This window comes from Bombus terrestris, chromosome 2 (assembly GCF_910591885.1).
Source record: "Bombus terrestris chromosome 2, iyBomTerr1.2, whole genome shotgun sequence".
Classification (NCBI taxonomy): domain Eukaryota; kingdom Metazoa; phylum Arthropoda; class Insecta; order Hymenoptera; family Apidae; genus Bombus; species Bombus terrestris.
The window spans coordinates 13,377,068-13,400,995 of record NC_063270.1 but is presented as its reverse complement, the minus strand read 5'-3'; the positions used below and the strand labels follow the sequence as shown (position 1 = coordinate 13,400,995).

The 23,928-nt window shown below is 46.7% G+C and overlaps 1 protein-coding gene and 1 long non-coding RNA gene across 6 annotated transcripts in view; one reads left to right on the top strand and one right to left on the bottom strand.

The window, feature by feature from the left end:
* LOC100644996 (LIM domain only protein 3) overlaps window positions 1–22,027 on the top strand; it is a 69,393-nt gene extending 47,366 nt beyond the window's left edge. For 3 of the 5 annotated variants that reach the window (XM_048414467.1, XM_012319668.3, XM_020866884.2), the window contains 4 exons: window positions 10,455–10,566; window positions 10,839–11,102; window positions 18,974–19,214; window positions 19,962–22,027. In XM_048414467.1, coding sequence (XP_048270424.1) covers window positions 10,478–10,566; window positions 10,839–11,102; window positions 18,974–19,214; window positions 19,962–20,117 — 750 coding nt within the window. In that variant the 5' untranslated portion in view covers window positions 10,455–10,477 and the 3' untranslated portion in view covers window positions 20,118–22,027. Of the gene's footprint in view, window positions 1–10,454; window positions 10,567–10,838; window positions 11,103–18,973; window positions 19,215–19,633; window positions 19,710–19,961 lie in introns of all 5 variants that reach the window. The other 2 variants (XM_048414469.1, XM_048414468.1) reach the window with 2 other exon arrangements.
* Window positions 14,659–23,928, bottom strand: part of LOC110119929 — a 128,357-nt gene continuing 119,087 nt past the window's right edge. The window contains exons 2-3 of the long non-coding RNA XR_002308449.2: window positions 15,104–15,257; window positions 14,659–15,045 (exon numbers count right to left, since the gene is read on the bottom strand). This is a non-coding gene — a long non-coding RNA (uncharacterized LOC110119929). The remainder of the gene's footprint in view (window positions 15,046–15,103; window positions 15,258–23,928) is intronic.

Here is a 23,928-nt window from a genome sequence, read left to right as displayed (position 1 = left end):
CGCTCTCATCGTCCTCGTCCCACCCACGCGATTCACCGCGAACTTCTAAGTTAACTTCTAACCCCACACCCTTTTCCCTCGCTCCCCATCCCTATCCAGAGGCGTTGCTTTTACGGCGATTGAAGCTTCCCGTGGGTCCTTGGGCACTCCGCCAGGTGGCAGTGCCGCGTCCTTCTGGGCGTCGGCCCCCGATATTCCATTTACAACATTTTTTAGACAAGGCTCGAGTATCTCTCCGCAATCCGCATGATTTCCTGCTTCATCGTTTCTCCAGAATCTTCTACGGAGGCTAACCGCCTCCGCGACCGGTCGAATTTTCCGCCTGCCACCTTACCTTCGCTACGGGTAGAGTGGGGGTGGTCTGTTGCCGCACGCGAACGCGAATATAATTAACTGAAACTTTAATTCGTTCTGTTCTCCAACCGGCCGTTTGAAATCCGATAAAGTAATCGGTGGATTACGCGAATTTCGACAACGTTGATCGATACTCGAGAGATCGTTGCGATGAACGGTGATGATTTCCGGTGACGATTCGCGTCCTCGAAGTTCGATCGAACGTAAAGCCAGGACGCAACGCGCGATGGATCCGATCCACACGGACAGAACGGTAACAAAACGGAGGTGGAATGGGATACAACGGTACGGAATAGAAGGAAGAGAGCGGTCGGTGGCAACGCGCAATATCGCTGTGTTCCCCTGATCATTAAAGAACCATTTGCAGTTGCACCGATGCCGACCGACGTTGAATAATTAACCGGCCACCGACTAAAATCGATTCATTAATTAATAAAGCGGCTACGCTCGCTTCTACTAATAACGCCAGTCCACAATTGAATAGAGATCGCGTTCATTAACTGTCCGTGTACTATTAGCAGCGGTTGCGGTACATTACGAACGAATCGAATCAACTAACCAGAATGATCGAGTTTACCAGGCCGGTAAACAATTTTTCTGCTTCTGCCTTGGTTCTCTCTCAGGGTTTACCATCCGATCGTACGCGATCGTCGTCGCGCGACGCATATAAAATCTACATCTCTGTAACGCTTCACGTCGTTGCGATTCGCGGGATAGACGAGCATCTGTGTCCTAAAGCGCAAACAACTACGGCTTGTTTCGTGTCAACGAGTTAAAAAGACTTTGTTCCCTTTGTTAAACGTTCCTCTCCCGCATCGCCTCGACACGGCTGTTCGCTATCGGTCGTCGCGCGGCTCTACCGTCTCTCTTCGTGCCGCGAATTTTCTTTCCCCTTCCCCGATTCCTTCCTCGACTGATCTCGAACACAAACGAACAAGGAAGAAAGTTCCATCCTCTTGCTCGACTCTCTGATACTTGCTCTACCTATCTCTGTGTTTGTCCGTCCTTGTTTCTTTCTATCCACCCTCACTCTCGATTCTTCGTACTCTCTCTCTCGCTTTCTGGTAGTCGTTGGTCGGGCGGTGCCGTCTATTGGCCAGGATATCTTTCGATTATCAAGACTATCCGTAGCTACCGCCTTAGCCGAACGGGCGCCGTTGTCTTCTCGGCTCTTTCAATTAATGTTTTGATTGATTTCGGACCCTTGCCCGGAGGCCGACCCTCCCCTTCCGCCTGGCTCGCGTTCGATCCTCTTCAGCGCACGATTCTTGCCTCGCCGCTGCTTCCTGCGCTCGCGTCATCGATCTTCATATTTACCTTTTAAGCTTCTATTGTCTCGCTTATACAGTTCCGCGTTATTTGTCCAGGATTATTCTTGCGGCGGATAGTAAAGTCTTTTATCGAGGATGGAGCGCGGAATACGGAATACAAGTCGAACGGTTCGCTCCTTTTGTACACGAGAAATCGGTTCGATGGCTTACTTGAAATTCTCTTCGTGTTTCGTCAACCCTTGGACACGAATCGTTCCTTCTTAATCCGTTGTTTTGTTACGTCGAATCAATCTCGTGACGTGGATTTTGCTTCTGATCCAACGAAAATGAGTTATTCGTTGCGTCTTATCTCGAGTCTGACTTCGATTCTTCTGCAGAGATTATCAAATTGATCTGTCGCTTTAAAATTCAGATATTCCAAGAATGTCTCATACTTCGGTTAATCGTAAAAAACGCACCCATGTATGATTTCTATCTCACGTTCACCGACTCGCATATCAAGGTAAAGGAACGCCGGGACACCAAGATCGAAGAGTATTATACAATGGTAGACAAAACAAAGTTTAAAATTCCCACATGCGTGTACGAGCGTTGATAACATCTGTATTAGATATATTTTATCAAATCGTTGAAAACAATTTTTAAGATACCTATTATATCTATTCATCGACTTTGCATAATATTACAGTTTCGTTTTCCAAAATTATTGTTTCCCCATATTGCTTATCTCCAAACATTCTTTCATCCGCCGTTTAATAAGATTAAACTTATCCAACTTCTACAATCATCTTACACATTTGCATACGAGAGATGGGTGCCCTATGTCGCGTGATAGATTTCCAAAAGATCGAACAAAAGTTGGCCCGTGAGTTATTTAGATCAAAGAGCGAGCGATTTAAAGCGGTTCGGGAGGAAGGGATGGGATAACCGTTAGCCGCAGCTTTCTGCCCGGATTAACCGAAACTTCCGTTTCCGATTCTCGTGTACGTGCCGCATCCACGCGGAGAATGGACCCCCTGGTGCGGGTGTTTGGCAACGGGTATTCGAGGAGACGGCGACGTTGCAGACAACGTCGGCACCGTCGACGCCACACTAGGCACTCAGCAAAGGAACCAACGAGAGATCCAGCCTCTACTCGTTCGAGACGGTCCCTCGAATCGGTGTTATACCGGTGGCTGTTTTATTGCGAGATTTGCGGCGTGGCCTCTCCGTGTAACAAGACTTACTGAGATCTTAATAGAATCTGAGACCACCCACTCTCAGCGAGTCCCGTAGCACCAAGTAACACCGTCTTCGGCTACACAGTGCCGTAGCCTTTCTTCTCTCTTTCTATCCGTAGAGTTTCCTTTTTCCGCCAGAAAGAGTCGTCGGTTCTATCTCTCTTCGGTTGCTCGGCCTTTCTTTGGCTGGAAGAGGATGGACGGAGAAGGGAGTTGACCCCGGCGCTGCATCCCTCTATCAGGAAAAGGGGTGCTTATTCTAAGCGTATATAAGAGGGGTAGGAGAATGCCCGGGGTGGGCTGTAGAGTGATTTATGAATATTGCCTACCGAGAAAAGTGTATCGCGTTCGCCGCGTCGATTTTACCTCGACTCCGGAGCACTTGGAAACGCGTACGCGAACTTTCTTCCGTAACATTCTCGTCGTTCCGATTAGCGGGGGTCGACGAAATAGAAAAGGGACGGATTTCGAGTGGTAACTGTTTCGATCGGCACCGACCTATCGGATTCTCTTGTCGTCCCGGTGATTTCGATCGTTCGCTCGCTATCCCGGAATCTTTTCGGCGATCGTCTAATCCGATCTCAATGGTTTCATCCTCCCGTCGTTTGTACCGGATCGAAATTCGAGAGAAATTTCACGTTTCGAATAAATCACTGGTAATTGTTTAACGAAAAGATAAACATCGTGGCTGTCAACGGGAGGAATTTGAACGGTGATATTGGCTCGACGATCGCAGAGATTACGCAGACGCGATCGCTGTAAACCTTGGCGGGTGGCGCTGTGCTATTCTTCACCGTACGACGTAATTAATTTTGCGTTTTATCGCGGCATCGACTATTAATTACTGGCGGGAACGTGAGTGCGCGCGCGACCCTGCCCCATCGCGCTAAATGAATGTTCCTTCGGTCGACAATAGAGAAACCTTATTAATAAATATGTGTGGGTATCTTGGCCGCGTGGCGCGATAATGGCGATCGCGAAATTCGAAACACGCGTCTCTGTATCGTCTAGTCGGCTATTCACCCACGCGAACGGAATATTTGGAACGGTTATTTTGTAGCGCAAATATAAACGTAGCAAAAATAAACATTGCACTGGTATGTAATCCACCCGGAGGGTTATTGAGCTCACATCTAATAATAATAATAACAATAATAACAGTACACACCTGTTCGAAAACGATCATTGTAATTGTTCGAGCGTATAAGGAGTGGTATTTCGGCATTTTCATTCTTTTCGTGGCAACGAGAATTTTTCGTACAAGATTCTCTCGAGCTTAAAAAGATCGTTCCGGCGTGCGGGGTAAATATCTACGTAGAATAAAGAATGGTTAATGCTCAGGGCCATCGATGATCGGGTGGCAGAAGCAATTTTATATTTTATTCCTCGATTTAAATTTATCATTTCGGATGTGGCAGGGACAAAAATAAGTTTAAATTGAATTCCGTTTTCCCCCCTATCCACGAAGACAACCGCGTGCATACGCCTACCATCTCTATCCCTATATCCTTCGTATACCATCGAACAATTCTGTTTCGCTTTTCCAGCCAACCTCGAGCCTGTCGTTTCTTCGACACGTCGTCGCGAGGGCTAGCGGTGGTATTGCGCGAACCTTGTTTCTTCGAGGACGGTTTAATGGGAGCCGCGTCAGACGGGAAACGTTTCGTATTGATGCGCGTTTTACATTTTCAGCGAGCAAGCGGGAAACGTGGGAAATAAACTCGGTGGGAGAAGTAACGTTCGAGGAATTCAAAGTCAACGCACGGATTATACTATTATCTCGGTCTCGTCTCGTCCTTTTACGCGACTCTCTCTCTTCTCTTTCGTCCGATTCCAGTTTTATCGTCGTTTGGGATTTTTGTTTAATACGATAGAGACTGATCGAATAGTGAAACGTCGCGATGAAACAGGAGACGAAATTCCGTGGTTAAAACCGCGGCAATAATCGTTAGCGTAGTTACCAGCTAATTAGCGCGAAGCTTCGAAAATATCTGGACGCGGTGATACGACATAGAGCGAGGAAAAACGGAGCGAGTAGGAATCTCGTGACGGAGTGTAAACGAGAGAAAGACAGAGAACAGCTAGAAGAATATTTTATAACGAGCTCTCGCTACGAAGACAGCACCAGCGGTACGGTTGCCAGCGCGTATAACGGTAAGATCGGGAGTAGATCTGTCTCCCCAGGAAGCTTGTTAGGCGTCGGCGAGCTCCGCTATCTTCTAATTGGCGATATAATGATTCTGAAGGATGGAATAGCATGGTCCTGAAGGGGCCGAGGAGCACCCTATTCCGTACCATCCCTTGTTAGGGGTGAAATTAAAATTTGGCTCTACCTACCTTCCTGCCTCTCCTCCCTTGCATCGTCAAACCTCCATCTTCCTCAGTCACTGTTCTATCAGGCACGTTCTCTCTCTTCCACTCCATTCACCTCTCGCAGCTTCGTCCTCTACTTCCTCCCTCTGTCTCCTTCTTAACTTCATCCTTTGGCTACCTGCTCTCTTCTCCCTGGTGGATTCGTTATGCGACCGCTGTGAAATGTATATGTCTTCTGATATAGCTGGAGGATTCGACCGCGAGGACGAGGCGGGGTCGTCGTTATCGTGTCGTTCGAATTTCGAGGGCCTTTCTTAGAAAGCTCGGCTGGTCGAGCACCGAACGCGATTGCGTTTGTTATCCTACTTCTCTTCTCGTTCCCTTTTCGTTCGCCACGTCCGCGTTATTTCCGCCGCTCTCTCTCTCTCTCTCTCTCCCTCTCTCTCTCTTTTCCTCCCAGCCCTCGGGGAAACGTCGTTAAAAGATCAAGGACCGATTCGTGGCGGTCGGATCACGCGGCAAACGATCTTGTCTTCGCGCGAATTTCCCGGAAAAACGGAGCCGAGTGGAATTTCGAGATGGCGCGTCCATAATTGCGATGATTAAACGCGTCATTCCGGCAGGCTGGTTAATTGGACGAGTCAGTTGGAAAGTGGCGTATCAACCGGCGATTTCGTTTTATATCACCGGAAACTATGACTCGTGAAATCAACGCCGGGCCCTGTAGTTAAGCGCCAATGCTTAATTAAACGTTAATCTCGCGCACGATGGCAAACGAAAGTAGCGGTGTGTCGGGGCGATGGTACTGGTTGGGACTAGTAAAGAGGAACGTAAGGGGAAGAGGGTGGTGTAGCCGGGGCGAAATTAAGGCTCGCCGGTTGATTCGAATTCTCCTTGAGAAATTTCCTTTCCCTGAGAACGCCCTTCGTGCGCTCTCTAGTAGTTACTAAACTGGTCGTCTCAATTAGCGAAACTTGCAGCTACGTTACCGACTTCCAATTAGTCATAGGTTGCAAACTGTATCGCGCTTACTGGAGCGAGACTAATAACTCCTAGACCATGAAATATATGCATAGATACACGATGCAAATTAGTGGTACACGGCCGGGCGGACGTTTATGAAATACTTATCTTAAGAAAAATTTCGGCTCCCTCTGTGTAATCCTACTTACCCGCCTACCAGTCAAATATGTACGTTAGGTTTCTCAATTAAATATCTTTTCTCACCTCGTCCTCCTTATCTCGCTTCTTCACCGTGTTTCCTCCTTTTCACAGATTCAAGAAATGCGCGATACAGATTTTTTCCCGCGTGAAAGTTCAACGTTCCAAGACCAGACGAAACAACAAACGTGTGCGTCTCGGGATCTGGCACGTTTGCGTGTTGGAACGAATAGGTATAAGTATATGCGCGCTTCTCTCTCTGTGTGCGTGTGTGCGTGTGTGTATACTCGACACATAGACACACGTATTCACCGTCGATCCTCGGCGAATTTACGAAGGCCCTTGTCGCGCGGCTGATAGTTACAGGCCTGGTCTCAATTAGTAGAACTTACGTCGCTAGGGTCCAATTAGACGTAGGCTAGAAGCTACACCCTGTTTGCTCAAGTTTGCCGTACCTATGCACCACCGTCCGTCGGATGGGGTTGCTGCCCGTCCTGTACCTACCAAGCCTGTTGAAGGTGTCTTTTTCCTACGCTAATGACTAATTAGCAGCCTCTCCACTTCACAGTATAATGACACGGGATACAGCCTTGAGCCGTCGGCTGGGATCATTATTAAACCCCGAAATTGCAGTCGTGCCTGCCGCCTCGTGTTATGCACCGCCTCGTGCCCTGTACTTTGCCCTATCCTGCGTTCTACTCCCAACCCTGTTCAACGTGGTTTCGTATACCCTCTCCACGACGTCGCGACGCACCGTACTCGCTCGTCTCGCTACCCACGGCTCGATCCACGGCTCGAAGGACACGCGGCAAGATGCGGAACGTGACTCGACGAGGATGAGGGTGCGTTCTGATTTCGCCTACCTCTTATACGCACAATCATTACTTCCTGTCTTTTTCCTCATTGGTCTGCTTCTATATCTTTTCTCTTTGTTTTCCATTCTTTGTATTATATCATATTCTCTTATACGTTCTTCTGATTATATTTTGCAACCTCTTTCGAAAGATTCGATGGAACGTACAAGTTGTATATTTACATTTGATCGACTGGTTTCGCGGAACCGGATAAGGGATACGCGTGAAATTACTCGTTTAATTAATTCAATGTTAAACGCAATTAAACAGGTTTCCTCGATGCGCGCGCGCTATTCTCAATTACGCATCAGTATTTCAGGACACATAATACGAAACGAGAGAGACAGAGAGAGAGAGAGAGAGAGAGAGATACCATCAGGTGATCCTGTGATCCTGTAACAAAATCATTGGATTTTACTTCGGTTTTTAAATTAATTTCATAGATGAAACGTACATTTCAAGCCACGCTATAGTCCATTTCCAACCCTTGGCATATTATACGACGCCCACTCTCTCGCTTATTATACAACGGACAAATTCGTTTCGTTCTATGGAATAATACTTTTCCACCCTACCCGCGCGGCTCCGTGCTACAAAACCGTTCCTTCCTTCTTCCTTCAACCGTTTCTTTTACATTTATTTATTTCCTAAACGTCCGTCCCCGCTGGCTACTTTATATTTGACATTTTTATTAAACCAGACGGTAGCCCCGTGTGTCCGTAGCGACAGCGCGTATCTCAAGGATGGCAATGGCAGTGGGGACGCACGAGGCACAGCCCCGCCGTGTTATCCCATATTGCTGTTAGGGCAGTTTCGTAATCTCGCGAGGGTGCCTCCTTATATATCGAGCGAATAAAAAGTTGTATCCGTCGCGCCGATTCGTCGATCGTCGCGTCCGGTTTTCCACCCCTTGTCGCGCGGCTCGCTCCATTTCTCCGGCCACGAAAGACAGTCAGTGCGGAAACGATGGGATATTGTATCGCATCCAGAATCACCGGTACCTCCATACACGTCCCCTCCATAAATCAACTTTTCACTTTACGATTGCGTTACGTCCGAAGGCGGCAGTACCCTTTGCGTCGTTTCTTGCGCGAGAACGATTTTACGCGGTCGATCAACGGCGGTACGCATCTCACAGAGAGAGTTTTCTCACTCTCTGCCAGACTGTGAGATCTCGTATATATCAGAAACGTCGAGCGTCGTCCGGACGGTGCGGTCAGTCGGTTGCCGATACACTCATTGTGCATTGTCGCGAAATAATGGGACGGTAAATTGACAGAACTAGTTTCATTTTATCTAGCGTATCATCGAACCCGGGGTTTCGATAACGGATACTGCGTGACGGTATTAAATACTGCGCATGCCTGACAAATAACTGTACATCCGTGAGAAGTTCGATCGGCACGCGCAACTTGCTTCCGCTTAGGGAGATTTCCGTATCGATATACCGACGGTGTTATACTATGTATCACACACACATATGTAAACGCAACATACTATGTTGCGTTTTACTCCGGTTACGATTCTTCCGGGTGATCGCGGGCTGTCGGCTTGCTGCGCGAAATTTTCTTTCCTCTTTGCCGCTGGAATTTCGTTCATACCTCTTTCCCTTCTATTCCGTGTTCGCGACACGGATTTTCACATCCGCGCGTTCGATATCGTCGGGAGACGATATCGTGTCCGATAGGGAGAAAAAAAAAAGAAGCGTAAGGAGTCGTTGGAAAGGGTCAGAGAGAGAGAGAGACAGAGACAGAGAAAGAGACAGAGAGAGAGAGAGAAATCCGGAGAAAAAATGGAGCGCACAGATCGTTTGACGAATCACGAGGTGCCTCTTGGATACCAACGTAGTCGGGGCACGCTAAGAGGGGGCCAAGGGGATACGCGGTAGAGGGATGATGTTTTTTTCCTCCGCGGCGCCTCTTTAATTTGCCCTCCAATTAACGGACGGGGTCCTATTTGAAAAATACCTGCCACGAGGGCTGGCAATTATACTCCTTCCTTTTTTTTTTTTTGCGCCACGAGCGCGTTATTAGCGCTATCCGTCGTTCCTCTTGCTCCTCCTTCTCCCTCATCTCCCATACTCCTTTCTTCCACCATCCTCCCACTTTGTCGTCATCCCTCCAACTTCATTCCTCCTCTTCCTCGTATCGTCGAGTCGAGCTGTTCCTCTTCGTTCCCACCATCCTCTCGTCCCTATCCCACCCGCACTCTCTGTCACCCTCGCTTTTTACATGCGTGTGGCCGCGTTCGCGTATCCGCATCTGCGTCTGCCTGTATGGGTGGTTATATATGGGTGTATTGCAAAATGTGCGAGTGCTGGTGGTCCAAAGGGGGAGGACACGCGGGCGCTCGTATACGGGAGAGAGGAGTGGCGACGCGGTGAAGAGAAAGGGAGAGGAATAGGGACAAACTGTTGGAAGAGGGAAACGAGAGACAGAGAGGTACAGGGAAGAGGGTATAGAGAAGGTAGGAGAAGGAGAAAGATAGGGAAGGTGGGGAGGGATGGGGCCGGGGTGCTGGCGAGTTAGAGGAGTGGCGTTTATAACTCGTGCCCGGGTCTCCAAGCTTTGAGAAGGCCAATTAGCAGCATAAAGCTACAGCTCGGCCCCGGGGCCGAGGATGTTTGTATGTAATAATGGATTGTTACTCAAAGTATCCGGCTAATTAATTAAGCCCCCGCGCCTCGCCGTGCAGCCACTCACCATTTTAGCCGGCCGCCCTCCTTCCCTCGGATCGCCTTTAGAACGCGTTCGTTCCTGCGAATGTGGTTGTCCGTGTTTCTCTCTCGTACCCGCGCTTTTCACCCTCGCCGGGCCACGTCAATTCGAACTACGAACGATTCCTCGCGATCGATGCTCCCGCCAGTGGATCTGCGAAACGCGGCCACCGGATTTCAATCTCGATCCTTCGGCTGGACGTCGATTTCTTATCGATCGAAATTTAGATCCTTGGCAAATCCTGTGACGTAATGTTTCATATTATTCTATGCAATTATTTTCGATTAAGACAATACATTTACGACGTTCGTGGGAATAGTGGAATCGATCTATCGAAAAACGCAAGTACGGGAGATTTAGCGCGCGTCGTCGGACGACCGGTCCAATTAGCGTGGATCGTTATTGCATGTTGTCGGCCACTTAGCAGACGCTTATTATCGCGACGTACGTGTACATTACGCGGTGGCTGTCTGCGGGCTCATTGTTACGAACGCACAATGGCAGAGAGACACGATTTACGATGTCGCGGATTTAACGAGTCGACGTTCTTGTTCCGTGTTGCAGACGGCGTTCTAGCCGAAATCACGATGACGATGGACGTGAGCAAGTCGGAGCCGAGTAAAAATGGCGCGACGCAGCACGAGTGCGCTGGATGTGGGAAAGCGATCACGGAAAGGTAAGACGATCGCGGTCTTCAATTACTATTTTTATTTCTTTCACGAAACGAAATGGAATGAGCTACAAACAAAGGACAAATTGAACGTAAAATAGAAAAGGACGCGATTGACGAACCGTGACGAATTACTTGAAAATATAAAAACGGACGATTTAGAGAAACTTTCTAATCGGTCAAAGGATAAGCTTCTTCCGAGAGCCGCGGTCAAAGATCAGTTTCGAGCACGATGGGTTACTGGTCGGTAAGAAGGAAAACTATGGTCGGTTCTTCAGGTATCTCCTCAAGGCCATGGACCTGTTCTGGCACGAGGACTGTCTGAAGTGCGGGTGCTGCGACTGTAGGTTAGGAGAGGTCGGTTCTAGTCTGTTCACCAGGGCCAACCTTATCCTCTGTAAGAGGGACTACCTCAGGCTGTTCGGGAATCCGGGACACTGCGCGGCCTGCAACAAACAGATACCGCCGTTCGAGATGGTTATGAAGGCGAGGTCGAACGTCTATCACCTGGACTGTTTCGCTTGTCAACAGTGTACTCATCGGTAAGTTATTCAGCGCAAGAAAATCCTTCGATCGATTCGATTTACATATCGTTTCGCTGTAAACGTCAATTTTTCCGTCGTTTTTCTTTCCGTCTTCTCATCCTACGATCTCCGTTTACGTTTCTCTGCATCGAGCCGTACGACGATGCAAACGACGAGAGAAAGGGAACTGTACGCATGCAAAAGTAACAAAGACGAACAGAGTTGGGGATGAAGAAAAATAGTACGACGGTGAAGGGGTATAGAGAAATACAGGGGACGAAAAGAAAGAAGCGAGAGTACGGTTTGCGAGAGACACAGTCCGCTCGGGAGTTGCTTTACAGGTCAGCTGGGAAATCACCCTGTGCTCTATCCGTCGCGACCTCTTCCTCCGCTCGCGCTGGCATTCCACGCAGCAGGAGGCTAACTTCTCGTCGCATTATTCCCTGCGACGCTTTCCACCCCCGTCAGGGCCCTACCCCTGAGACCAGTTATGTAATTATCCAGATACTGCTGACATTTTTGTATCATATCGCACCGTGTAGCGTAGGCAGACAGAAACAATGGCTAAATGCCGAACGAGATCTCGCCACGTTTCCGGTTCAGCGTCTCGCGATGGACGACGAGAGGAAGGCGATGCGGTGGCGCGCGTCGAACAACGAAGTGGAAACTCACAGCACGAGTTTTTCCTTTCTGAGTTCGATCCTTGAATCACTCGGGAGATTTTATTTCAAACGTAGGTCGAATCGCTTCGTTTATTGTTCGCCTCTCGTCTTTCGCGATTACCCTTCGCTTCGTCCTCTCGATGATCATGTTTTATTAAAGTTCCGCAATTTGGCTCAAAGCGATCTTTCTCTTCCTCTATCCTCCATCCCTCCCCCTCTTCTTTTCCTGTTGATCATCCGGTCTCTGCCATCTGACGCGTAAATTACAACGGACCGTGCGGCGAGTAATTTGCCCGGATGCGAAATTTTATTGCCGTTGGTAACCAGGCTCGAGTAATTTCGCGACGTTACCCCCATCGTCTCTGCCGGTGCGTCGCGATTCTGTGCCTTCCACGTTGCTTGCTACTTTGGTGAATACCCAGAACAAAGAGAAACGAAGTAGACGCAGGGAGACAGAGAAGGGACATGTAACTCCGTGTACCGCGATATACAACGGCGACAAGAAATCGCGAGAGATATAGACGAAAGGGGACGGGGCTAGAAAAGAATAAGCTTCCGATAGAAATGGCGGTCAATGTAAAACGGCGAAACTATGGAACCGTGGTGAGACACAATGCCGACTTATTGACGAGATGAAAGGTTTCGAGGGTGGCAAAAGCGGGTGGTTGGCAGCGGTCTCTGGTTGTACGTAAGAGAGCGCGAAAGAGAAAAAGCGACGAGCGAGGTGGACGAGACGACGAGAGGTCGAGAGGAACCTCGTGCACGAGTACGAGAGGGAGAAGGCGAAACGGAACAGGAGAATGTAGTTTGGAGCCAATAACAGTGGCTCGTCCAGGCGTGCGACAAACGTTGTACAGCTTCTCAAACAATGCGAACAAAAGGGCATCAATTTTACGTTTTTATCGCGTGGCATTGTCTGTCTTCGACAATGGGCCGAGCGGGCAGCGACGGAGCCGCGCGCCGCCATGCCCAAAGCAGTGTCGCGTTCATCGCGGTACAACCGACTTCAACGGAATCGACGAAAACCTGCTTTTGTCTCCGTGATTCACCCCGTGCCAGAGAGTGTTGCACACACGCGACATTCTTGCGGTTCGCTGCAAGCCTTTTCGCTGGATCCCCAGGACCAATAGCCTCCGCGATTGCCCGTTTCGCGGAACCATTCGTTTTGAAACATTGGACGAACGCGTTTTCACGCTGGATAACCAGCAACCTAATTTCCATTACAGTTTGCCATCGTAGCTTTGTTCGGTTCGCATCCGAACGATGCTTATCTATGAGAAATCCAAAACGTTCTTAACACATTGGCAATTTTTGTCTCGGTTTAAAAGCTAAGTTTATACATAAAAAATCTTGTCGTTGTCCCGGTACTTTTTACGTACGATACGATACTTTGAAAAATAGAACCGTATATATTCAAGAATACGAGACCTACAAACCGTCTTTCGTTTTAACCGAACGAAATTGCCGACGATTAGATTTCATTGGTAATTTAGCGTACCGCCAATCCCGCCAATTATTCCCGTTTGATCGAAGCCCCAAACGTTCCGTGGCCCGGATCGAAACGATTCCGGGCGTTCTCGGTCGGATTTAGATATTTCCCGTGGTAGGGGAAGAGAAAGAGAAAGAGAGAGAGAGAGAGAGAGAGAAAGGGTGGATCGTTTCCAATTATTTCGTCGGTAAAAAACGGACGGGTGAACTCGAGGAGGGCAATTATACGCGGGGCGCCGCGACGTGTAACGCGACGACTTAGAGTTTGCAATTAAACAGCAACAATTACACGGGGTAACTTTAGACTGTAATAACACAGAATAAAGGGTTGCCGGTGGCGGTGCCTAGCCTACCACCCTCCTGGTTAGAGGATGATTTACCGATCCAATTAGATATCTCTCTCTCTTGCTCTCACGCTCTCCCTCTCTCTGCTCCACCAATACGCAGAAAATCGCATCGTGTGTGTGGAGGCAACTTTCTACTTACACACGTTTATTCGTGCGCGCGTGAACGACAGAGAATACGCGTCCCCTCGACGTTTCTTCGATCCTCTTGAGGAGACGTCCGGTCAAATTTAACGACCGCCCAGTTAATGCCCTCGCCGACTACAAATTGCAGTTTGCCGTCGTGGCGTCGCTAATTCGACGTTGGCCGATTCTTCGTGCTCGAGCATCGCGTATCGAACAAGCCGCGTCCGGCTAGAATCTAGGAAAATTGGAAGTAGATGTTGCAAAAATGATCCATGTCTTTCGTAACTTTGGTTATTTACCTGTTTGCCCTCGGACGAGAACGACGATCGTTTCTATAGAAGTACGTATTAAGTAAAGACGGGATTGAAAGTTGTAAGGAACAGTCGATTATGACGTGTCATTGACAGTTCTTACGTTGGATTGCAATTAGAAGAGATACGATAAAGTCGACTTAACGGGTCTCGCGCGTTTATAATGCACGGCAACGGATGCGGGAACCTGTTTTAAAGCATATTTGCTATAACCGCTTTGAATACGATTATTACTTAAAACCACCGGCGTATTACGATCGTCATCCTGTGATACGTACTTGCAACCAGTTAGCTTCGCATCGGTGAAAGCTTGATACTTAGTCTTTGGATACTACATTTGTACCCAGTATCTGTTTAACGTTGAGCCATTCCTTCTTAATGAAAAAGGAAAAGGAGCAAAACATTCGAAAACCTGCACTTACACCATGAGCACGTCATTAATCGTGCACGGCTCGGTTGTTCGAGCTGATACGCTTAATTTGCCTGGCAACGCCTTGCAGCTGGACGAGAGAAAGAGAGGCAAACGGAATCGGGGAGAAAGAGAGAGAGAGAGCTGTTTAATCCTCTTTTCTGCGCCGAGGAAACTCGTCCCGTCGCGGCAAAGGCGCAAATTAAACCGGTAACGCTGCCACCGGGTCCCCGGACGCGATCGCGACGTTGAGACGCGGCGCATATGCAAATTTTATTCAAGAAACCTGTGTCCCTTCAAAGAAAAAGATTCACAGAGACGGGCAACGGTGAATGTTTTATTTCGTTGGCGTTGGTCTGGAGCAGAGACGCTCCGGGAATGTTACAACTGCATCGAACACGTCCCGTAAAGCGGAGTCTAATGGGGTCACGCATTGGCACCGGTTACTTTATTTATTTACGCGATACCCGGCTTTCGAGGTTCCGGTCGTCCGTTTTCTGCAGTGGTTGGACGTGTCCGATTCTTCTCCAATTCTCGCGCGTCCAGAGCCTTCTGGCTTCAGCGAGCTCCGACGACCCTCGTTAAACATTCGCCCGTAGCGATCTCCGAGACCAGCTTCCTCTATGGATTGAAATTTTCTATGTGAATCAGACTACGAACCTGGTTTTTCGATACCAACCACTGTACCGATCCTCTCTGCTTCAGCTTCGTGGGTGGATTAATATTTCAAGCGCGCTGTTGTTGCGGTACGCCATTGGTGACTCGTAGATACGTGACGGTTCTGTACCAGACTTCGACCAGTCTTTGCCTCGAAGACTATTGACAATGTAACGCTGAAAATTTTAAATGATAAATAAAATTGTAAAGTCTTAGGTTATGGTTAAAATATATGCGTGTTCTGACGAACTGTCGTTCGACAAAATAAACTCATAGGAGTCTATATAATAGTCATTATATATTTGATTGTTCCAAGCAATGGAACATTTAGAGGATGACACTCATATGCTCATAAGACTCTATAGTTGCTGACGAGAGAATTCAGACGCTTGTAGGAATATTTGACAAATATATCAGGTACGTGTGCTACACGAAACATTTCTAAATCTCTTTAGCGCTGTAATCAGACTCGACTCGACGTTATTTTGGTAAAGCTTGAAACAATTCTGAAGTTGTACATGCAATCTACGAGGTATTTAGTACGAATATATATTTCACAAAGATCATAAAAATATTTAAACAGTTAATTATTCGTTATATTAATAAGCCTCGTTAAATGGGACCATCTTAGATACTTATTACCATATTTAAAATGGCTACTTCTTCATATGGTATATACAGAGTGATTGGTAACTGGTGGTACAAGCGGAAAGGGGGTGATTCTACGCGAAAAAAGAAGTCGAAAATATAGAATAACAATTTTTCGTTTGAGGCTTTGTTTTCGAGAAAATCGACTCGAATTTTCGCTCGGTACGCGTGCACTTTATCACGTCTCGTTATAACGGATCTCACTGTAGATCGTTGTCTCGATGGATATTATCGCAGTTTAAGTTTGTTTCTGCCGTAACGAAAAATTAGGAATACATAATGAAATAATATGAAGTAATCATAAAGTTTATTATTACAAAAATTGCTGAAAATGTTGCCCATTCTGCCGAACACGTACTTCTGCTCTTCTAATTAAATTTCTATGAACACTTTCTAACGTATTCGATTGTTTTAAAGTATGAAAGGCTACAATAAGTGCACGCGTACCGAGCGAAAATTCAAAGTCAATTTTCTCGAAAACAAAGCCTCAAACGAAAAATTTTTATTCTATATTTTCGACTTCTTTTTTCGCGTAGGATCACCCTCTTTCCGCTTGTACCACCAGTTACCAACCACCCTGTATATGTGTCTACCAATTACTTTTAATAAATATATATTTCCAGCAAATATTTCGGAGATTTTATGCACATTTGAAATTTTTTTTCCAGTATAATCACGATACTCGTGTTTCACTATAGCAATAATACAATTTCAATATCTTTTCTACAACACACACGATCTACACATTGTACATTACATACGATAAGTTTAAAGACTTTTGTGAGTCACTATATACATATATGTACCTATACCTATTCGTCAGAATTTGCTATTTTGCTATTTTGTTATTTCTGCATTCTTTGCTATTTTGTATTTTTGTTCCTGTTTCTCTTCTCTCGAGCATCAGGAGGCGAATAAGATTGTTCGTTTATTCTATCGTTAGAACACACTGCGCGCGTAATACGTAGCAACGAGAACAGTTAATTAGGAGGGTTAAATTGTTGATGAAACAATGCGCTCAAAATGCTAGATGGAAAACGTTAAAGTGGAAAATCAGCGGGTATCGCGCGCTGGTATCGTGCCACGACAGACAGCTGCACCGGTTGCTAGAATTAGAGGAATGGGATTCACGCGGCATTATTCGCGCGATTATAATAGAGACTCCTGAACGAATGCACTCATGCAACAATATAATTCTGGCGGATCATAGTTATGTGAATATCTAGTTCGATCCAGACTTCACGGAGGAATGACTGAAAGAATGTGACGCGAATCGTTGGTACTTGCATTCCACATTCACGGCATATTATTATAGAAAAAGTACCTACAGGAGAATTTTAATATCGTCAAATAGTATTCGAAAGCTCGGCACTGTGAATAGCACTGTGACCTATAAAAATAAAATCTCTCGACATTGTGTTCAAGATGGATCGTCTAACGTTTCAATCCTGTGACAAAGTCTTTGGTCCTAATGGCACTTCTGGCAACATCTGAACGTAAAGGATCGTTCATCTCGTAATTTCTCTACAAATTCACTTAACCAACTACCAAATAGCCAAAATTAACTGGTCATTTGGCCTACCAATCTCTCGCACGTAATAATTTCTTTACGCGTGGTTTCATAGCTGTTGAAAATCAGTCAAGGATTAAAATACGTTCAGCTTCTAATTCCATGGCTGTAGAAGTTTCTAATTAAAGAACGACCGGTTAATAACTTAACTAACCGGTCCTAGACGCGACAGTGATCCCACGATGGTCACTGGTAACCAAAGGCGTGTTGGGATTAATCGAAGTATTTAAAATGACGATAAATTTCTAGCTTAAAAATTACGACCATTAATGTCATCTTTCCTTAACATATTCAATTTCCTTTCCTTAATCTGCTTAAGAAAGTGAATCACTCATTTCCGAAGCAGTTGAATATTAATCATTTACCCAGATAATGAAATCGAAACATTTACAAAACGCCAAGTTGATCGATTCTATTAATTTTAATGCACAGAATACACAAAATTCGTTTGGTAGTCAAGTCTTAAGTATCTTATCAATCAACCACGAAAAACAAATAAAAAAAGCAGAAGAGAGAGGAAGACAGAAGCAGACAAAGAATGAAATTTGAAAGAGAAGAAATCCACGAGATGAATTCGTTGAGCGAAACAAAGTAAATAACCGAGGATGGTTAGGTGTCAGGCAATTGACAAGGAAAAGAGAGAACACCTTGAAAGCAGAAGGCCGGTTGCGGCGAGAGATGGTCTCGCGTGGTGGAGACCAGAAACCAGCAGGTGACGGCCAGCTGAATAGCGAGTAGAGGAACGACAGTGAGAGGTATAGAGGTGACAGAAGGGCGAGTGAAAGAGAGAAAGAGAGGTGGAGGTGGATCAGAGTACAGCGTCATTTAGCAGACGACGCGTATAATGGGGGAAACGAGCGAAACCCGGTATAAGCTGTGCTCGTTGGGAATGGCCGCGCGCAACGCGATAATTCTATTTGCCGTACGATTATGAGAGTATCTACCTCGAACCAGACTCTGCCGCTCTCGTATTTCGCTCTCGTATTTCCTACCGGGATCAAAGCGGATGTGAGACCGCTCGCGGACAGAAGCCCGATAATAATTATTTGTCCGACGCGTTGCGATACGCTCGTTATCCAACGCTCGTCCCCTGCCACCCTTTGTCATTGTTTCTCCTTTTACCCTCCCCCCGACTTTTTATTTTTTTATATTTTTTATTTTTTTTTGAGTCCCACTTTTTCGGATTTTCCTCCCTTTTTGCCTTTTTTCCCCCATTGTGACGATCAACCGTTTATCGACGAGCTAGCAGCGACGCGATACCTATGCGTAGTGGTTCGCGAATGAAAGAATCGTTACACACGTTCTTTTTATATCGATGATATTTTTTCCAATTTTTCTCGCCGAATAATCCCTGATTTACCTGTTGTTAATTGGCAAGAAATTAAAAAAAAAAAGAAGAAAAGAAGTTATTCATATATTAGTCAATCATATATTAGAAAGAAAAAGATATTAATCATATATTAAACATATCTTTTCTCACATAATGTCGCGAAGTGAGAACGATCGCGAGCGATCGAACAAAAGTTCAGGCGTTCTCTTTGAAGCTGGCTCGGGGATCTCGCAACGTAACAGATGACGAGAAACGTATCGCGCGGAGATCTCATCGAATCGCGGTTGGAGGCGGTGTACAAGTTGAAGCGGCGCGACACCAGTAGCCTGTGGTTTTGATTGCAGGTTTTGCGTGGGCGATCGATTCTATCTGTGCGAGAACAAAATCCTGTGCGAGTTCGACTATGAGGAGAGGCTCGCGTTCGCCAATATGTCAGTACAAACACCCGCCACGCTGGCGTACATCAAAAGGCAACTGCCTCCAGCGCCGACACCGCCTGGCCAGAACATGCATCCTGGTCACAATCCACTGCAACCTCATCAGGCACTTGGCCAGTCGGTGGGTCAACATAATCACGTGTCGAACGTAAGTTAAGAGAGGACCGTAAACGTTTGAAGCGTTGTGTCACGCACGCATGCTTAAAAGCATCGACGCCTTAGTCGCTGTGTTACTACGGTCGTCGATGACAGGCGGAGTCGGTGGTATTTTAATTGGAAGCGTTACACGCCACGCCGGAAGTTTTCGTCGCGTGATCGGTCTCGTTCGCTGGCCCGAGGGACCAGCGACGTACGACGTGTTTCAACTTTGCTTTTCAGTCGGAAAATGAAACGCGAAGTTCGAATGCTTTCCATCGTTTTAACGTTCAGGGGTTACTTCTTCTTGTAAATTATTTTCTAAATTATTTTATAAATTATCTTGTTTAAATTGCCCTCATTTCGTATATAAATATAACACAATATTAAAAAGAAAGTATAGAAAGAAAAATATAAATCCGTTTCTTGCAGTCTGGAAAGTTGACTAGCGAGACATCGCAGGGGTGATGGACGTCTACTTTGCTCACTGCTTCTCCGAACTGTAGATGTAATTATCTTAATTAATAACGAAAGATTTTTAATATTCCCTTCTACAAATCGATCAAGCCTTTCTTTCCGCTAGCCAATTTACCAGCCGCGAACAGTAAATCTGCATGGGCCATCTCTCAAATATTAATGCGAATTTACCAAATAACAATAATCCGATTCGCAAAATAAGAAAAACAAACAATCGAAAGAATATAAGAGAATAGGACTAATGCGATTCATTCTCACTCAGAATAACAATTTTATGGTGCAGGGACAGATGTCAGGGAGCACGCCGATGGTGAACGGAACGGCCATTGGCGTCGGTGGACCCAGAGCTCCTGGAGACATGAACAACAACGGGCTATCGGGTCCAGCCCTCGGACCGGTGAAGCCACCGCCGATGTCTATGCAGGCTCCGACCAGCTGAAACGAGGTGTCACCCCCTCTGAAGAAGCTCAGATGTCTCAGCGGTTATTGAGGCTATTGACGCTGACCGACGAGATGAACAGGAGGTACGGAGAGGGAGTACGGGCGAGGATTAAAACGTCGTGACGAAAGTGAACGCGAGGAACCAGAGTGATAGACAGACAGGACGCATAACATGTGGATCGGTGAGAGAAAGAAAGCAGGTCGAAACGGGGGGTGGGAAAAGACGAGTCGTTCGCGACGAGAACGGAACGAAGATGGAAAAGAGAAACGAGATGGTCTCCGCGACGGGTCTCGAGGATACCCGCGGAGGATCGAACGTTTTTGGGGGAAATAGTCGTTTAGAGGTTGGGAATAATCACTGTGATCGCGAATTGTATGAATAAATTTATGGAAAGAGATACGATAGGAGCCGCATAGGACGTGGTCATCTCGCGAAGGCGAAGAGATACACGTTTAATACACGTCTTGTAATATACGGTACAACATGTAACATGATAAAAATAGGCGATTTATGTAAGATACGTTTCTAGCGAGGAGAAGAGCGATTAGAAGCGTGCGAGTAAGCGTGGAAGGACGACCGAGTGAGAGGGTGAGCGAATGGGGCAGAGTTACCTGTAAATATCTGTATCTGTCGACTCTGCGAAACCGAAAGACTATCAGTATACGCAGACCAATCGAACGAATTTCCATAGTACTCGCGATTCGTCGACATTCGACGTTTGACGGCCGATCGAGAAGACGAGTGTCGGATAGGCGGAGGAAGAGAATCGTCGTAAGATTGTTCGTAAATTACTGTTTGCTGTTTTTCAATTTTATCGTCGACTCGAGACGGAGGTCTGTGATTCGCCTGGACAAAGGCGAACGAACGTTCGATTAAATACCAAAGGTAAAATCGAGAGACGTTGTTCTGTTCGAGGGGAATCTCGGCGACGCGAATGTGACGAATCTCTAGACGTTCCCAAAATGTCGGTATACGAGGCGCAAGCAAAGGCGTACACGATGGCTAATACCAAAGATTAACGATGTAAGTTTCGATGCCCCTCGGGAGAGCAAGTCGACGTCTCGGATTTCGAATATTCCTTTCTCGGTGATAATGGCGGTGACGGTTTACTCGAGCAGCCTGTGGTTACTTGCCGAGTTTCGCGGAGAATGCATCTTTAACGCGGTCTGCGATCGGAAACTTGCGAAACGAGGGGCTTAGTCGCGGCTTTACGCTTTAACGCCAAAAGACGAGCGAAAACGGTCCAGACGAAAGGAGAAGGAACAACGAGGAAAAGAAAGGAAAAGATCGGGAATAAGATCAGACGGCGGCATCGATACCAAAAGACGATTGAGAAAATCCGATAAACGTTGCGTGCGCTGATAAACGATCCGTTTTCAATCACCGACGAAGCAAACCACATTTAAAGGAGCCAGAATCGCGATCGTGGTACTCGTAGAGAATTTGCCTGACCGTACGCTTATACGACGACAAAATTCATCACCCTCTCCTCCTTGATCTCGACGGAGTTGTTGACGTTGTCGTTCGATCAGACTGTCTTCACGAGCCACGTGGGACGACTCGAATGTCGTGCTGATTCTACAGGATACTGCATTTCGAAACCACCGAATCGATTAAGTACAAAAGATGTTACGCGAAGAGGATGTCCTACGAAGCGGGCGTGAGGTAGCAACCTGTGACGAAGAGAAAGAGGGAGAGAAAGAACGAAACCTACACGAGTGATTCGCGCTCCGAGTACGCGCGACAGAGCCGAACACATTTTCCTCTCGTTTTTTTTTTTTTATCCATCTGTATATAAATATCATTTATTAGCGCACTACTAATATATTTACCGCCTCTATAGAGGCTCCTATTACTACCGAGAAAATATAACATTCTTATAAATACAAGCAAATCGTGAGTTTCAAGCGTGTGTTCATTTCGTTTCCAGGATCGGCCGGTACCTACAACGCCGAGTACCATACGCCGTCGTCTTTTTACTCCTCTATTTATGGCTGTTTCCGCGACGTTTGCTCCCCTCCTTCTTTCCTTCTCTCTTGTTCCTCTTCAACGACGAGAAAGCGAAATCGCGACACGCCGTAGAAGAGATCCACTGATTTGTGCGGGCCGTATTGCCCGCGTGATACAGGGAAATGGTTAGAAACGGAGATGGGACAGGTCGATGGTGGGGGTGGGACGAGGGAAAGGGGTGAGGGTGAAACAGGCAAGGGGAGGCAACGCGATTTCCCTAATGCCTTCCAGCCCACGGAGTTGAATGTTATTATGCACGGTGAAGACTTTATAATAGGACGTTGAAACTCTTTAAAACTCGCGGAGAGCGGATCCTCTACCTCCCCCCCCTTCTTTCGCATCGTTGCGCTACCCATCGAAAGGGCTCGTCACTTCTCCGACACTCGAACAATTTTCCTCGTTGCACTAAAAAATTGAGAGGTTCGTTCCGAGTATACCCCGTTGTTCGTCGCTTTAAAGTTTATTAAGATATTTTCCCCCTTGGATTTTTTTTATCGGACGGATGTAACGTAGGTTGCTTACGTGAAAATTGCTTCGTCAAAGATTCATTCGACGAATTTAAAGCGAATAGCGATACGCTAAATCCATATAGGAGTCAATTTTGTCCTTGTTCGCGTGTCCACTGACTCATTCCAAAGTCAGAGATCATAGACGGAAAGTTTTATACTGAAAACACAAATACTTCTTTTTCACGTATGTGTTATTCTATTATGCGTATATGTAGAAAATATTTTTCTTTGCGAATATTATTTAATATACGTTTTGGTTAACGAGACGCGTGTACCAATCGTCTTCTTAGACGTACAAGAACGGATAACGTTTTCGTTACAGATCGCGTACGAGGAACGTGTATGAAATTTTTCGTAGAATAACAGAACTTTTCGTCCTTTAAAATATCGGTATCAAAAAATTCATATTGGCAAACTTCGATACGAGCCCAGTGAGACAGATTTCGCCTGGATATCGCGCGTCAAGGTCTCGTAACAACGCGTCAGTTCGCATAAATTAAATCGATCAGCTTATAAGCCAGAAGGTAACACGAGTCTCGATCGCTGACGCTTTTCGACCAGCCTCACCCCCTTTGTCTCTGGTCGCATTAATCACGCCGAAGTCGCGCGGTTATAGGGGATGGTAACCGGTGTGGTAGGAGAAAGAAAAACAGAACCCCTTAAAATAATCTGGCCTGAAATGAAATCAGCCAAGGCAATTTCCAGCCCCTGTAGCCAACGGTGATGTTAACAGCGCCGGCGGTTTTATCCATCCACTCTCTGTGCCATCCCTGATTCGAGCGCGGTGCAACCGACAAATGACGACGCGGCAACCCCCTCGCGGCGGCCCACGGAATTAAAGATCCCGAGATAAGGGTGTCATCCTTCGCTATGCATTATGTGTTCGGCAAAAAGCTCAGGGCCCCCCTCGGGCTATCCTGACGCTCTGCGTCTCGTTCTCGCTCAGCTTCGCGCTTCTTCCCATCCCCACCGCCCCTTTTCTCTACCTCCTCTCAATTTCCTCTCTGTACGTCCTCTTCCTTTCTCTTACCGTTTCGTACACCACCTTTCCTCCTCGTCTTCTCTTCGTTGGCTCTGTTGCGCCCGAAGAAGGTTCCAATTAATCTCCCTCGTACTTTTTCCACTCTCCGTCCCATAGCCGCGTAGGATGCCACACTATGAAAATATTAACGGCGTTTTCGCCGTGTGTCGGATCGCTTTATTCCGCGATACCAGCTCCACGACTCGTTGCTAAGAACGTTGGATGATATTGGACAGATGCATACTGGTAAGTCATAATAAGATTATTA